This window comes from Elephantulus edwardii, unplaced genomic scaffold (genome assembly GCF_000299155.1).
Source record: "Elephantulus edwardii isolate Elephantulus edwardi_28Jun2011 unplaced genomic scaffold, EleEdw1.0 scaffold00091, whole genome shotgun sequence".
NCBI lineage: Eukaryota > Metazoa > Chordata > Mammalia > Macroscelidea > Macroscelididae > Elephantulus > Elephantulus edwardii.
In genome coordinates this window covers 10,174,812-10,189,546 of record NW_006399841.1, presented here as the reverse complement: position 1 = coordinate 10,189,546, position 14,735 = coordinate 10,174,812, and the positions used below count along the sequence as shown (strand labels likewise).

Below are 14,735 nucleotides of genomic sequence, written 5' to 3'. Positions count from 1 at the left end.
CCTCCTCCCTCTCCGAGCATTATCCTTGGCTTTTAACAATTTAAGTAATTGAAAGGAAAACGCAAGGAAGCTTCTAATGCACGTGTTGGCTGCTGCTTCCCCTAGCTGGACGAGGGCTGGCTGGACGATGACCGGAACGACTTCCTGGATGATCTCCACATGGACATGCTGGAGGAGCAGCACCACCAGGCCATGCAGTTCACAGCCAGCGTGCTGCAGCAGGTAGGAGCGCTGGCAGGACCTCCCCGCTGAGAGGGGCATTGGTGAACTGCAGGCCACTTCTCTTCCTGGCAAGCAGGGTGCTGCTCTGGCTTTTCAGGCTGAGCGGTAATGCCAAGGTAGAGCCAGCCTTTTGAAACTTGGTTTGCAAAATGCACGTGACAGTCTAAACATAAAATGAAATATGCTGCTGTGTCTGTAGTGACTCACGGGAGCCCTGTGTGTCCCAGGGAAGCTCTGCTCCCACAGGGGATTCCTGGCTGTGATCTGTTCCAGGCAGATCACCACACCTTTCCTTTTATGCACCAGTGGGATCAAACCACCAACCTTTCAAGTGCTAATTCACCTGCACCACCCAAGGATTCCATGCATTAGTGCATATAAGTGGAAACAAGCATGTTTCTAGAGTAAACCAAGTCTCTCCATTTATTGTGAGCTGTTTCGAGTACTGTATCTGGCCACTACCACTCTACTAGCTCCTATGTGCTTCCTGCTTCGCAAATGTTAAGCACTGGAACAGACCCATAGCTATGTTCCAGTGGGTTTTTGGAGGCAGTGAATCGCAAAAGGTAGAAACTGGCCATCTTTCTTCTGTGAAGCAAGGGATAGATTTGAACCGTGTGCCTTCAGGTTAGCAACGCCAGCTCCTTACCACTAAGCCACCCGTGTTCCCTCTTTCCCACCTGAGATGTATTTAATAAGTCAACTCTTTTTAACCTCATTTTAAGATCGAAATACAAAATAAGGCCTTTCCCAGGTTAGAGGTAAACGTGTTGCCTTCAAAGTGACCCTGACACTTGGTTGACCCTGTGTATGTGTCAAAGAACTGGACTCCTGATATATCTCCAAAAATAAGACACTGAGAACTATCAAGCTTTTTTCTAAGGGTACATTTGAACCACTGACTTTTCACTTAGGAGCCAAGCACTTAAACATTACCAGTTCCTGTCAGATTCTATGGAGTCAGCTCCAACTCATGCAAATGTCACCCTGTCCTGATAGAGGTCCCTCTGGCTAATGTCCACCCCGTGTGCTGGGTCCTTTGGAGGGACAAATGGTTACACTCAGCTCTGGATGTAGTCCATTGGGTTGCCCTGCTGACCCAAAGGTGGCATCTCTCTTGTGGTTTGACCCCACCAGTGACTCCACTGGGGAAAAAGGTGGGCAGTCTCCTCCCCTGCTATTTACAGTCTTGGAAACCCTAAGAAGGGTCAGCTGTGAGTCGGTTCTGATTTGATGGCAGTGAGACTAATGTAAGGATTGGCAATTTGAGCCCACCCAGCATTTCTGCAGAAGAAAGGCTATCTTCTGCTTCTGTGCAGATTACACCCAAGAAAACCGGATAAATCAGTTCTGCCACACAACAAAAATGTGATCTTCCACGAGTCTGAACTGACTCCAAGTCAACAGATTTGGTTTTAGTTTTGCCCTAGTCCTGATATTAGGGAGGGAACTCTGGTGGCTTGGTGGTAAATTGTGCTGCCATCCCAAAGGTGTGTGGTTCGAATCCACCTGCTGCTCTGCAGAAGATACCAAATCTCCACTTGTGAGATTTTGTGCTTCTGAGAACGTCCTGGTGGGTCAGCTATGAGTGGGTTCTGACTCCACAAACACCACCTAATATGCTGATATTATATATGCTGGTTCCCTGCTTTGGAAACACAGAGGCTGCCTCATCTAGAAACCCCTATACTAGCAATGGTCATCTGGGTGTAATTGCTCCTCTGAACGCGTGTTCTCGTTTCCTGTTTTGCAGAAAAAGCACGAGGAAGACGGCGGCACCACGGACACGGCCACCATCCTGTCCAACCAGCACGAGAAGGACAGTGGCGTGGGGCGGACGGACGAGAGCACCCGCAATGACGAGAGCTCGGAGCAGGAGAACAACGGGGACGACCCCGCGGGCGCCTGCAACCCGCTGGCCGGCCAGCGCAAGCTGACCTGCAGCCAGGACACGCTGGGCAGCGGCGACCTGCCCTTCAGCAACGAGTCCTACTGCACGGACGCCGACTGCCTGGGCATCCCCGCCGACGAGTGCGAGCGCTTCCGAGAGCTGCTGGAGCTTAAGTACCGCGTGCAGAGCGCCAGCCCCTTCGGCCTGGACGAGCCCAGCAGCCCCCCGGACGCCGGCCGCAGTGACCCCGAGAGCGTGGACAAGGAGCTGGAGCTGCTCAACGAGGAGCTGCGCACCATCGAGCTCGAGTGCCTGAGCCTCGTGCGCGCGCACCGCCTGCAGCAGCTGCGCCAGCAGTGCCGCGACGCCTGTGCGCTGCACCCGGGAGGCTTCCGCGCCTGCGCAGCCAGCCCTGACATGCACCCTGGCAGCTATCGCGCCTGCGCCAGCCTGGACGTGCGGGGCCGCGAGCTGGCTGACATCACCGAGCTGCCCGAGAGGTCCGACAAGGACAGCTCCAGCGCCTACAACACCGGCGAGAGCTGCCGCAGCACCCCGCTCACGCTGGAGATCTCCCCCGACAACTCCCTGCGGAGGGCCGCGGAGGGCAGCGGGGGAGAAGGGGCCGCCCCCCAAAACCTACTCACCATCACCGAGGATGCCGACGTGGCCACCCCCGGCTACAGCCCTGCGCCTGAGCTGGGCCTCGGCCAGCCCCCCGAGGGCACCGAGGTGAAGGCCGAGGGCGGCCGCAGCCCCACGCCCAGCGCCAAGCTGGGCAGCGCCTACCTGTCCCCCTGCCACCACTCGCCCTACAAACACGCGCACATCCCGGCGCACGCGCAGCACTACCAGAGCTACATGCAGCTGATCCAGCAGAAGTCGGCCGTGGAGTACGCGCAGAGCCAGATGAGCCTGGTGAGTGTGTGCAAGGACCTGCACGGGGCCGGCCAGGCCGAGCCCCGGATGGAGTGGAAGGTGAAGGTCCGGAGCGACGGCAGCCGCTACATCACCAAGAGGCCCGTGCGTGACCGGCTGCTGCGCGAGCGCGCCCTCAAGATCCGCGAGGAGCGCAGCGGCATGACCACGGACGACGATGCCATCAGCGAGATGAAGATGGGGCGCTACTGGAGCAAGGAGGAGCGCAAGCAGCACCTGGTGAAGGCCAAGGAGCAGCGGCGCCGGCGCGAGTTCATGCTGCAGAGCCGCCTGGAGTGCCTGCGCGAGCAGCAGGGCGCCGACGACAAGCGCGAGGTCAGCATCCTGGAGCTGAGCCACAAGAAGATGATGAAGAAGCGCAACAAGAAGATCTTCGACAACTGGATGACCATCCAGGAACTCTTGACGCACGGCACCAAGTCCCCCGACGGCACCAGGGTGTACAATGCCTTCCTGTCCGTGACGACTGTATAATGCCAGCGCGTGCGTTCTGTACATAGGACAGCGCTACCACTGGGGTAGAGATTCCTGCCTCGTTCAATGCGGCAAGCTTCTGTACATAAGAGAAATCCCGTACCCACATGAGAAGTGGACGTGACCTCCTCTACAACACTGGGTGCCGGAGCTAGCTCCAAACCGCGGAGCTAAACCACCGTGACCTGTCTTGGAAGGCAATAGAAAGAATAAGAGCTTTTTTTTCCAAATAGCAATTGTGCTTTTTTACCTGTTATCTTTTACATAAAGTGTTTAAATTTAAAAAAAAAAGAGGAAAGCTTTTTATTAAGCATACTTTCACAAAATTTGTTTAAACTATATTCATACGAAAAAAGTTAAATGTGCTTTTTTTTTTTCCTGCCTAAAACACAAATAACAACTGCCAATATGTATTTTTACTGGAACCCTATTTTGTAATGTTTCTTTGCTGAATGTGTTTCCTACCCGTGGCCATTAATACGTAGGTCAAGGTGTCAGCTCAAGCCACCGAACTCTGGATAATGGATTAGCACACCTAACAAAACCCACAGTGGTTAGTATTGAGATACGCATTTAAGCATATTTCTGCTTAAGATTCCAGTGAGAGAGAAAAGGTTTTGACTCGAAGCAAAAAATGGTGCAGCTTTACTCAAGATGAAAGCATGTTTGCAAATCCTGCAGCCTTTGGGAAGAATCTGCATGTACAGCAAAGTCGGGGATGGAGACGGTTTGTGGAGTTTTCCGTGCTCACTGTAGTAAGCCTTTGATTTGTAGACTTGAAGGGACAGCAAGTTGGTGAAATCATGATTAGTTACAAACATTAAGTAAAATGAAGTTAAAATAAATTATTATTTTCTATTTGATATGTTTTGAAGTGATTCCTCATTTTGCAGTGGTACCTATAAAATAAAAAGCCTTTTGCAATGTTTCTTTTCTTGCTTGTATTCCCTGCTCCATTGGAGTGATTTGAACCTTCCAGACCCTCTTGACAATTCTATGTGGATGTCAAACTAAGGTCTCCCAGCAAACAATAAGGGGCCAGATTCTCCAAGGAATCCTGCATTCTGTGTTAAAAAGAATAGTTGCGGGGAGCTCTGGTGGCCTAGTGGCAAGAAGCTGCAACTACAATCCCAGAGGTGCACGGTTCGAATCCACCAGATGCTCTGCCGGGGAAGGAGGGGCAATCTCCTCCTGTACCAGTCAGATCTGATTTGACAGTACACACACACAAAACTTAATAAAATGATTTTTTAAAAAATTTTTAAAAAGAATAGTTCCAAGCAAGTTTATCAGGCAGGGTTACGGTTTTGTTTGTTTTTTAATTTTAAAATCCTTTACTAAAAATTCAGAAAAGTAATCATTGAGCTATATAATAAATTATATTTAAATATAGTTTTATAGATTGGTGATTATGTTGAAGATTAAAAGCATCAAAGAGTAGTAAAAACCTGCAGAAGATGATAGCTGTAATTTGTTATAATGTTGGGAAAAGTAACAGGCAGCAAATAGGAAATTAGAACTTTTAGAAAGCTAAGAAGTTTGCACAATTTCTAAATTGATAAACGAATGACTAAAGGAAAAAAAAAAGAATGACTTACTTTCTCCTTTGGAAAATAATCCTAATAAATTGCTTCTTTTTTCCCTCTTATCATTCTAATTTGTGCCATTACATAAAGTTAAACTGATTAAGCACTCAGCCACAAACCAAAGGTCACAAGGCAGGCAGTGTTATGTTTTAAATGAAACCTCTCTGGTTTCTTGGAGCCCTTATAGCCTGACCCAGCTTTTCATTTCTAAGATGCACAGAGAGTGGGCTTCAAAATGGCAAAATTTCAGACTACACCACCACCTTGTTGTTTGCTGTTGTACTTAGTGTCAGAACCAACCCGTAGCTGACTCTCTGGTAGCTTTTCAACGACAGTTAATTCTATGGGAGGAAATTGTCCATCTTTCTCCCATGGAGCGGCTGGTGGCCTCGAAATCATGTGCCTTCAGGATCGCAGCAGACTCTTGCCACCAGAGCTCCCCAGTTGTTGTCACATGCCATGGAGTTGCCTGACTCACAGCAACCCGATGTACAACAGCTCTGAGCCCTGCCCTATCCTGAGCCATCTCACTGACTCTGACACACCTCTAAATAATGAATTTGCAACAAACTTCCCTAATTGTAGTGTTTCAACCGATACCCACTATAATACCTCCTGAGAAGACTAGCACTAGGAAGGGTGCCATTTTCATTGCCAGACAGCTGATTTATTCTCTAACCTAACTGAAACTGTGATTGAAATAACCAGGCATTTAGGCATTTCAAATCAAGACTGGACCCACATTCTCCATTCCAACCAGAACCCTCCTTGGAGACCAGAATCATGAGACTAATCCGTAGGCACACGGTTAATAGGACAGTTTAGTGAAAATAACGCATCGAAATCCATATTCCTCACTCAGATGTTTGTTCATTACCTCTCTCAGAGCCAAGCATTGCTAAGATAATTATGTCTGCTACATTATTCTAATCAACCCTCTACTGTGAGGATTTTGCAAAAGGTGGCTTCTCAGGGGCCTGGGTTTCCCCATATTCTCCAAGACCTGCTTCCTAGAGAATTGAGCCCTGGCTCCCAGGATAGAGTCCCATCTCCAGCACTCTTACTTTCTTTTCTCATCTAATGTTTCACAGCAAGCCTGGCCAGGTGGATTATACCTTGCTGAGAGTAAGTGTATGAATATCTTTGGGGAAATAACTTTCCTCCCCTTCCACATTTTTTATCAAAGGCCAGCCAGGCATGTGTAGTCCCCAAAAAGGACGTGCTCAAACCCACTCATGTGACATGAGAATCAGCCAGGAGTGCTTCTGACCTGGACTCTGGAATGCCTCTGTCTGTAGACCAGTGTGTGCAGTTAAAAAAAAAAAGCCAACAACCAACAAATCCTTTTACTTTTCAAAATGAAGGCTGCATAGTAGAGTGGACTTGTGGAGAGGGATTGTATAACAGTGAAAGAATTTTACTTTTCAAAGACAAGAGTGAACTGGGGGCGAGGGGGAGGTGAGCAGGGAAATAAATGCAGCAATGAATGTATAGAAATCCATAGTCTTTGTAAATGTTCATTAAAATTAAAATAACCAAATCAGCTGCTGCCAAGTTGATTCCAAGAGATGGCACCCCCATGTTTGTCGGTACAATCTGAGGGTTTGCAAAGGCTGGTGTTTCAGAAATGGACCACTCGTCCACCTGAGGCACCACAGGGCAGGTGCAAACTGCCAACCTCGCGTCTACAATTGAGCACGTGACCACTTGTCCTACACAGGGACACTTCCGAAAGGATGAAAATTACCATCCAGTCAGAGCCTTGGATCACAACTTATTTTAGAAGTATCTTCTCCATGTCGATGTGCTGCTTTTATTAGGTGTCGTCAAGTACGACTCATAACTACGCTATCCCTGTACCATCCTCATCATCTCCACTCGGTCACCATTTGCAGAGCAATTGGTTTCACAAATCAACAAAAGAAAAAAATTGAAGAGATCGTAGAAATGATCACTTCACCAATGTGCAGGAGACTTGGGAGGCAAAGAAATACAGCTTAGGAATAACTAACCTGGGAGTATAACTGAGCCCAATATCTACTTCTGTGTCTACTCACATGCTCAGGGGAGAAGTGCCTTCCACTCCACACCTTCAACCGGAAAGCAAGCACAGTGTGTCCTGGGGTGGGGGGGGGAGTGCATGAAGCTGCATTTCCTCAGGCTCTCAGCCCTCGGAAGGCTCATGTGGGAGCATGTGTTACGTGGTGGGAGAGCAGAATGGTACCCCGTGTCTGTGCTGACTGCTAAGAGTCAGGAGAACGCATGGCCACTGTAACCAGCAGGCCCAGCTGCCACCAATGATTCCTAACCTTTACCCTCACCCACTCCATGCCCATCTAAGACCGACAGAAGCCATGGGTTTGCATTGCAATTCAAAATACGGCGATGTATAATACAGGAAATGCAGAAGGGAAACAAGTAAGTGTCATATGACTTCAGAGACTGTTGATGGTGGTGCTGCTCTGTCAGCCGCGCTCCTAGTGACCTTGCATAGGACAGACAGCCCGTCCTGTGTCTCCCTCACAATCTCTCTCCTGCCCACGCCCAGACCTGCAGCCCCTCCACCAACCCATCCCCTGGATGGACTTTTCCTCTTTCACTTCCCTTTGTTTCCAATCTTGATGTCACTTTTCGGGAACAGGCCCCTCCTACTAACACACTCAAAGTGGAATGTGAGATGAAACACCCCCATTCTTGCATCTAAGGAATATTCTGGCTATATTTCTTCCAAGACAGGTCTCTCTGTCCTTTAGTCTTCCAAGTTCATTGACAGAAAGGGGTCAATTTGGCGAGCTCTGGTGGCCTAGTGGCAAGAAGCTGCACTGCAATCCAATAGGTGCACGGTTCAAATCCACCAGATGCTCTGCTGGAGAGGGAGGCACAATCTCCTCCTGTACCAGTCAGATCTGATGTGACGGTACACACAAAAAAATAATAAAATTTAAAAAAATAAAAAAAGAAAGGGGTCAATTTAAAAAAAAACCAATTGATTGCCATTAAGTTGGAAACAACTCATAGTTGATCCTCTCACATGTTCTTTGAGGCTGTAAATGGCGTAGGGGGCTGTGAGGAGATGGCCCATAGTTCACTGTCAGAGCGTGTGGTGGATTTGAACTGGCAGAGACACCACCTTTGGGTTACCAGCACACCTCCCTGTAGACGTGGCCACGACAGCACTCCTCTAAAGAGAGATGAAGCCCACATTTAGACCAACTGGATTTAATAGCACTGTGCCTTTTCCACAGAGCTTTTGGTATACTGTATTATTACATGTGCTGCTAACCAAAAGGTCAGCAGTTCAAATCCATCAGTCACTCCAAGGAAAAAGATGGGCAGTCTCCTCTTGTTACAGTCCATGGCCCAGGACCCACTGGAGGGTCGGTATGAATCGGGAATGACTCATCAGCAGTTAGTTGAGCTGCTTTTGGGGAATTTTCCCAATTTCTTAAATTGTTACAGCAGTATTTGATTTGCCAACCTTTTATACCAAAGGATACTTTTTTTCTCTCACAGAATCATACTCTTAAGGCAACTGCTAGTTGTTATGGTGTACTGTGGAGTCATAACCAACTGATAGCCGACCCTCGAGTGGATTTTCAGAGGCCATTAATTGCACAGGAGATTGCCCACCCTTCTTCCAGCTGATGGGTTTGAACCGTGTGCCGCTGGGGTTGCAGCACAGTTTCTGACCACTAGGCCACCAGAGCTCCCTTTAAGGCAACTAAGACTCATAAAATCCCTAGCACTTACACTGTTGAAGGTGTTACAGGCTGCTTGTCTAAACTCTAAATACAGACACCTGTGAGCTCTGCTGGCGCAGTCTGCAGGGGGCTACTCTGCTAACAGAGACACCATGCGCCGTTAATGCCGTGCCTCAGGTGGTTCAAATCCACTCACCGCTCTGTGGAAGCACAGCGGGTTAATAGGTTCCACCTGGACGCAGCGGGTGGGTTCGGGCCTCGATTTGGTTTCCTCTCTAAGGAGCCGCGCCGTTAACCACACGTGATGCCTCTCAAGCTGTTCAAAACCAACATTGGTTTCACAGGCGAAAGCCAGCAATCTCCTCCTATGCAATCTACAACTGCTGAAAGCCCTCTCAACAGGCAGCTATGAGTCGGTTATAGCCCGAAGGCGGTAGGTTTGCTTTCTTTAAAAATTAGTACAGATTCCCGTGTCTCCCACGTAGCTACCCCATTGGCTCCACATGATGTCAGCTGAATGACTCAATATAAGCTCTTTTTGAAATACAAAGGGAAGGAAATGAGGTTTTGTTCATTATCTAGAGCTGTATTATCCAATACGTACCACTAGCCATATGGACTATTCAGTCCTCCCTGTGTGGTTAATGCCATCTCCAGCATGCTGATGGTATAATAGCACATTCTGCTTTAAAGACCTGATATTCTTCCCATCAGGACTGTCCAGCAATATCTCCTTAATTCTTTTAGGCATGTGGAAAGGCTATTTTGCAAATGTTATAGGGTTAAGTAAAACCTATGTCATTCATTTTTCCTTCCCCTTGTTAGTGTGGCCTTTTGGTTCCACTGGACACGTGGTTTTCATCTCTTTGTGCTGGGTGATGCTCATAGGAAGACTGCCAGGCACGTGCGTATAAACACCCACTTCCTGTCTTGCTAAATCCCCGAGGCGTCTCAGGAGACAGATGGCATCCCAACATTGTAGGCTCAGGAAAGGACCCTGCCCAGATGAGCACAGAGATGCAATTTGAATTCACATCTGGCTGGTGCCAAGCCTCTTAACTCTCCCCACTGCGCTCTACCTCTTTGTCAAGGATTAACTTCCGGTATGTTTCAGGTCCATTGCTTTCTGTAAACTAATCTCCACCACAACAAAAGAACTCGGTTTGTGTACGAGGTGCTCTCTATTCCCCTTGTGTTCAAGTTCCGGAATATACTAACTCTCCTGACTAAAGAGGACAGAAGAAGAATCATTCCATGCCTTTGAACTGTGGTGTTGGAAGAAGGGACTGAATAGCCCCTGTACTACCAAAGCAACAAGCCCATTCACCCTGGAGAGTGTCCAACCAGGATGCTCCTCAGATGCCAGGATGGTGAAACTTCATTTCATACACTTTAGGCATAATGCCCAGAGGGCCAGTCCTTGGAAAAAATAGACCATGCTGGGAAAAATGGAGGGTCAGAGAAAGAGAGGAAGACCCACTACAAGGCGGATCAACACAGTGGCTCTAACAATGGGCTCCAGCGTCTCATAGATTGTGCAGAAGGCACAGGATAGGAGAAGGCTCACGTCTGCTGTCCGTAGGGTCACTGTGAGTTGTAGTTGATTGATGGTACCAATAACAGCCTGCCAAGAACACAGGAAACCCTAAAAATACAGTCATTTTGGAAAGAAACTAGGTTTGTCATCTTTTAAACACAAAAAACTGGCCCCCAAGTGACAAGAATCATAGGTATTATGATTAAGAAGTCACTGTGTCTGGGGAATACTATTTCGAGAACTAATTAGGACTATAAACTACTGCATGAAAATGAAATAATTCTCTCACTTGAGATGCAGGGCAAAGTAGGTTACAATGTCACTTGTTAGAAAAATTACCCCAAACCAAGGAAGCAAATACCATCCTGCCATAAGCATCTGCAAACCCCACTCTTATTTCTGTTTTCAGCATTTTACGATTTCTGTGGCACATCTACTAATTAAAAAGAAATCAGTGAAACTGAGAAGAGATGCAAGAATTCTCATTGCAAATGCTGTGGTCTTCAGTTTTGACTAAATGTGAATTCCCTACAGCAGTTAAAACACAAAGTGTGGGGTTTTGGGTACCCTTCAGATGGGTTTTAGAGCTTAAATGACCCATTTTTTTCCTTTAGCTTCCCATTGTAAATAGTCCTGAGAGGGCTGGCCCCAGGGACATGCGGTTTGCCCAGAATGTGGCTTTGCCTCTCAATGGCAGGGCATGACCTCTGTGCACTCAGCATCTTCTTTAAAATGAAAAATGGTGACTTAATGACCCTTCCTTTAATGGGATTGTTCCAAAGTGGAAACTTGCCTCGCCCATTTACTAAGTCTTGCCTAAATTCAAAAGCCAAGGAATACTCCCTAGACCTCATCACAGTCTCTCAAAACTGTATTAGGTTTCCACTGAATTGTGTTTAGTCCTCCTCCCTGGATGCTTTCCCAGATAATATGATCCGACTTCGCAGTCCCAGCTCTGAGCAACCCTGGTCGCCTTTGCACGGATTCATTCGGCTACCATGTGCTGCCCGCGAGCTCACTCCATGGCAGTAATGAGCTCTCTTGGCTCCTACAGCCCCAAAGTCATTGCTGTCAAGTTGGAACCAGCTCACAGCAGACTCTCCACTGGGTTTCTGAGGCTGGAAATCACACATGAAGATATTACCACCTTCCTCCCAGCCCCCCTTAACAGTCTGTTGTTGTTATGTGCTGTTGAGTCGCTTGCCCCTCATAGCCACCCTATGTACAACAGCCCTAAACCCTGCTCTGTCCTGTGTCAATCACACTGTCTCTGACACATCCATACCTTAACAGTCTAGTGAGAATGAATGTAGTCATCTAACCATCACACACAGGTTTGTTTTTGTTTTTGTTTTTTTTCTTTTTTTCCACACAGTTTTATGTCAACCAGGGTAGAGTGGGTAGAGGAAGACTTTCAGGGACTTTTGTTGTCCTCATGCCAATCAAAGACTCACTCTAGGTGTGGGAACCTCAAAGGAAGAACAGTGGAATTTGACAGTTTTGAATAGTTGGCCAACTATTTATATTCCCTTAAAGCAACTAAACGATACTGTGCTGCAATCCCAAAGGCACTTGGTTAGAATCCACCAGCTTCTCCACAGGAGAAGGCTGGGCAGTTTCTTTCCTTCTGATTAACTGCCTCTGACAGCCCGTGAGAGGGTCAGCTATGAGTCGGCTCCGGCTTGATGGTAGGCAAGAAGAAGACGACAAAACTCAGCAAAGCACTGGTGGCTGTGTTCTCTGAGGAGCTGGCACAGAGATGTTCAGGGAGGTTCTTCTACTCGACAAGATGTTGGTGATGCTGAGACCCAAAGGATGAATGTGAGTGAATCAGACAGACAATGGCAGAGGAGTCAGCCTGTGCAGAGGCCCTGAGACCAGAGCCCACCTTCTCCGGGGGGATTCCAACTCATGGGCTTTCCAGCCCCGTCAGGCTTTCCAGACTGAGAACCCGAATGGGAAGAGAAAGTCAAACTTTCTCACTCAGAACAGGTAGTGAGTGGATTCAAATCACTGGGCTTTCTAGTCACAGCCAAATGTGTAGTGTGTTACACCACCAAGCATGACTTATAAGAACAATTTCATTTTAAAAAAGAAAAAAAAAGGAAAAAATGATAGCGTGACTCCAGCCCAGCACTGGAAAACAAAATGGAACGTGTTCAAATCTGAGAAGTAGTAGCAAGAGGTCGAACGATCTGTCTTGGCCATGTGTATCCATTAAACAAGCCCAACATCGACTGCGCACCAGCTACGTGTCAGATACTGTGCTAGATGCTTTAGAGGTGCTAACGCATTTAACCTTAAACAGCCCTGGGAGACAGCAGGATTATCACCTCTGATTTGCCAAGGAAACAAAAGAACACTTGAAAATAGCCTACTCCACGAGAGAGTGCGGAACCATGAAAAGAACAAAATGAAAAGGTCCCTCTGGGCTTCCTCTGCTATAAACAGCCCTGGCTGAGGCACTTGGCTTCTAATTGAAAGGTTGGTGATTCAAATGCAGCAGTCCCTCTGTTGGAAGATGTAGCTGTCTCTTTAGTAAGGCTTACTGCCTTAGAAACCCTAAAGGTCAGTTCCCCTCTGTCCACAGGGTGACTCTGAGTCAGAATTGACGCTCTAGAAATAAGTTACTACTATGTGGGAGCTCTGTGGCTTACTTATAAGGAATTGCATTGCCAACCCAAAAGTGCACAGTTCAAATCTCCTCCCATGCAATTTGCTGCCTCTGAAAAGCCACTATAAGTCGTCTATGGGTCAGTTTCTACCTCAATGGTCATCACAACTGTACAGAAAGTAGTACTTCCACGTCAGGGTCTTGAGGAGTTTTCCCCTGGGAGGGACTGGGCAGCTTCTCCAGATACCTGAGGTCCAGAGAACCTGTGTTTATCGTATGGCGCCCGCCTCTTCCCAGCTCAGGGGGAAATCTGTTCATCACCTTGCTCCCTATTCCTGTGCCCCCATAGATGGTCAGCCTCACAGGCGGGGTCAGCGAGGTCCTGCAGAGAGGTCAGGCTGACCACTGGGCTGAACACACTCCCCTGTCCATATTCCACCATCCCATCCCTGACAATTACGCATGATGAGGACCCTAGCTGGAGGCTTGCTTCTCCCTGCCCTGCCCACCCTGCCCTGCAGCTAAAGAACTTTCTACAAGTCCTTCCTGCTTCCCTGAGGAGCACCTGATCTGATGAGGCTGGTCCCATTGAATGCATAATGAACGAGGTAGTATAAGTGATTTCGGGGCCACACAGCTTCTCTGATTACCCTCTCCTGCAAAGCACCCCTCCTACAAGGCCCCTGCTGGGACACTAATGGGGTGACTGCATCCAGAAGGAGAAGGTTTTCCAAACCCTGCTGTCACCCATTCAGATGACACTCCATAAGTGATCTCCAAAGCGTCGTAAGCAGAGGTCACAGGCTTGAAAAGAGACAAAACAAAGGTTTTCAGTGTGATGAACTGGCAGTACAGTGAGCACAGAGAATTAGAAAAATTCCCAATTATCATTGAAGCGTTCCCGTTTTCTGAGAAGCAGGGGGTTTAAGGCATCGAGGATGGCTTTGCCACTAACAGTTCAACAGAATCACTGAAGACATTAAACTCACCAGGTAGTTTTTAAATAGCAGTCTTCTACTGAGGAAGGGTGCTGGGTCTGATGAGAAAACAGGTTTTGAAGGAGCACTTATACTGCGTGTGTGTTACTTTTACAGCTTCTAACTCTTGTGGTCAACTTTTATGAGACTCCACTGCATTCATTCATTCCCACTCACTAGGTTCCAGGCACTGTTTCATTCTTGGAAGACTTGGATTTTTTTTTTTTAAAGGTTGATCTCTACAACTTCTGGTTGTTTTTTGTCTGAGGCTTTACAGAAATGACACTTGTTTCGATTCTATTGTCTGCTAGTCCTCTGCTCTTCCCGACTCCTCCCCAGGGTTACTTCTTCAATTCCTGCTGTTAGGTGTCATTGGCTCTGACTCTAAACAACGTGGTGGACAGCAGACTGACTCCTTGCTGCGTCCTCTACCATCGTTACAGTCCCTGCTCTGCTGAATCCCATCATGCAGTGACTATGTCCACCCATCTCGTTGAGCGTCCTCCTCTCTCCCCTGACCTTTCTGAGCACAATGTCCTTTTCCATGTAGTGACCCCTCCTGACAACATGCTGAAAGTCTGTGAGACACATTTTCACAAATGTTTCTTCTAAGGACCATCCTGGATTCACTTCTTGCAAGGACAGATTCACAAGCAAGATTTGTTTGGTTTTTTTTTTGTAGCCCAATGTGTGGTCAATGCTCTTTGACAGCATCAGAATTTAAAGCCATAAGTTATTCTTTGCTCTTCTCTCTTCACTGTTTAACTTTTCCAAGCATTTGGAGCAATTGAAAA

General features: G+C 47.6%; 1 protein-coding gene across 2 annotated transcripts in view; it reads left to right on the top strand.

Moving 5' to 3' along the window:
* The window catches only part of PDZRN3 (PDZ domain containing ring finger 3), a 273,094-nt gene extending 269,568 nt beyond the window's left edge, over positions 1-3,526 (top strand). For both annotated transcript variants that reach the window (XM_006890639.1, XM_006890640.1), the window contains 2 exons: positions 106-222; positions 1,976-3,526. In XM_006890639.1, the coding sequence (XP_006890701.1) occupies positions 106-222; positions 1,976-3,526 (1,668 nt within the window). The remainder of the gene's footprint in view (positions 1-105; positions 223-1,975) is intronic.
* The last annotated feature ends 11,209 nt before the right edge of the window (positions 3,527-14,735 follow it).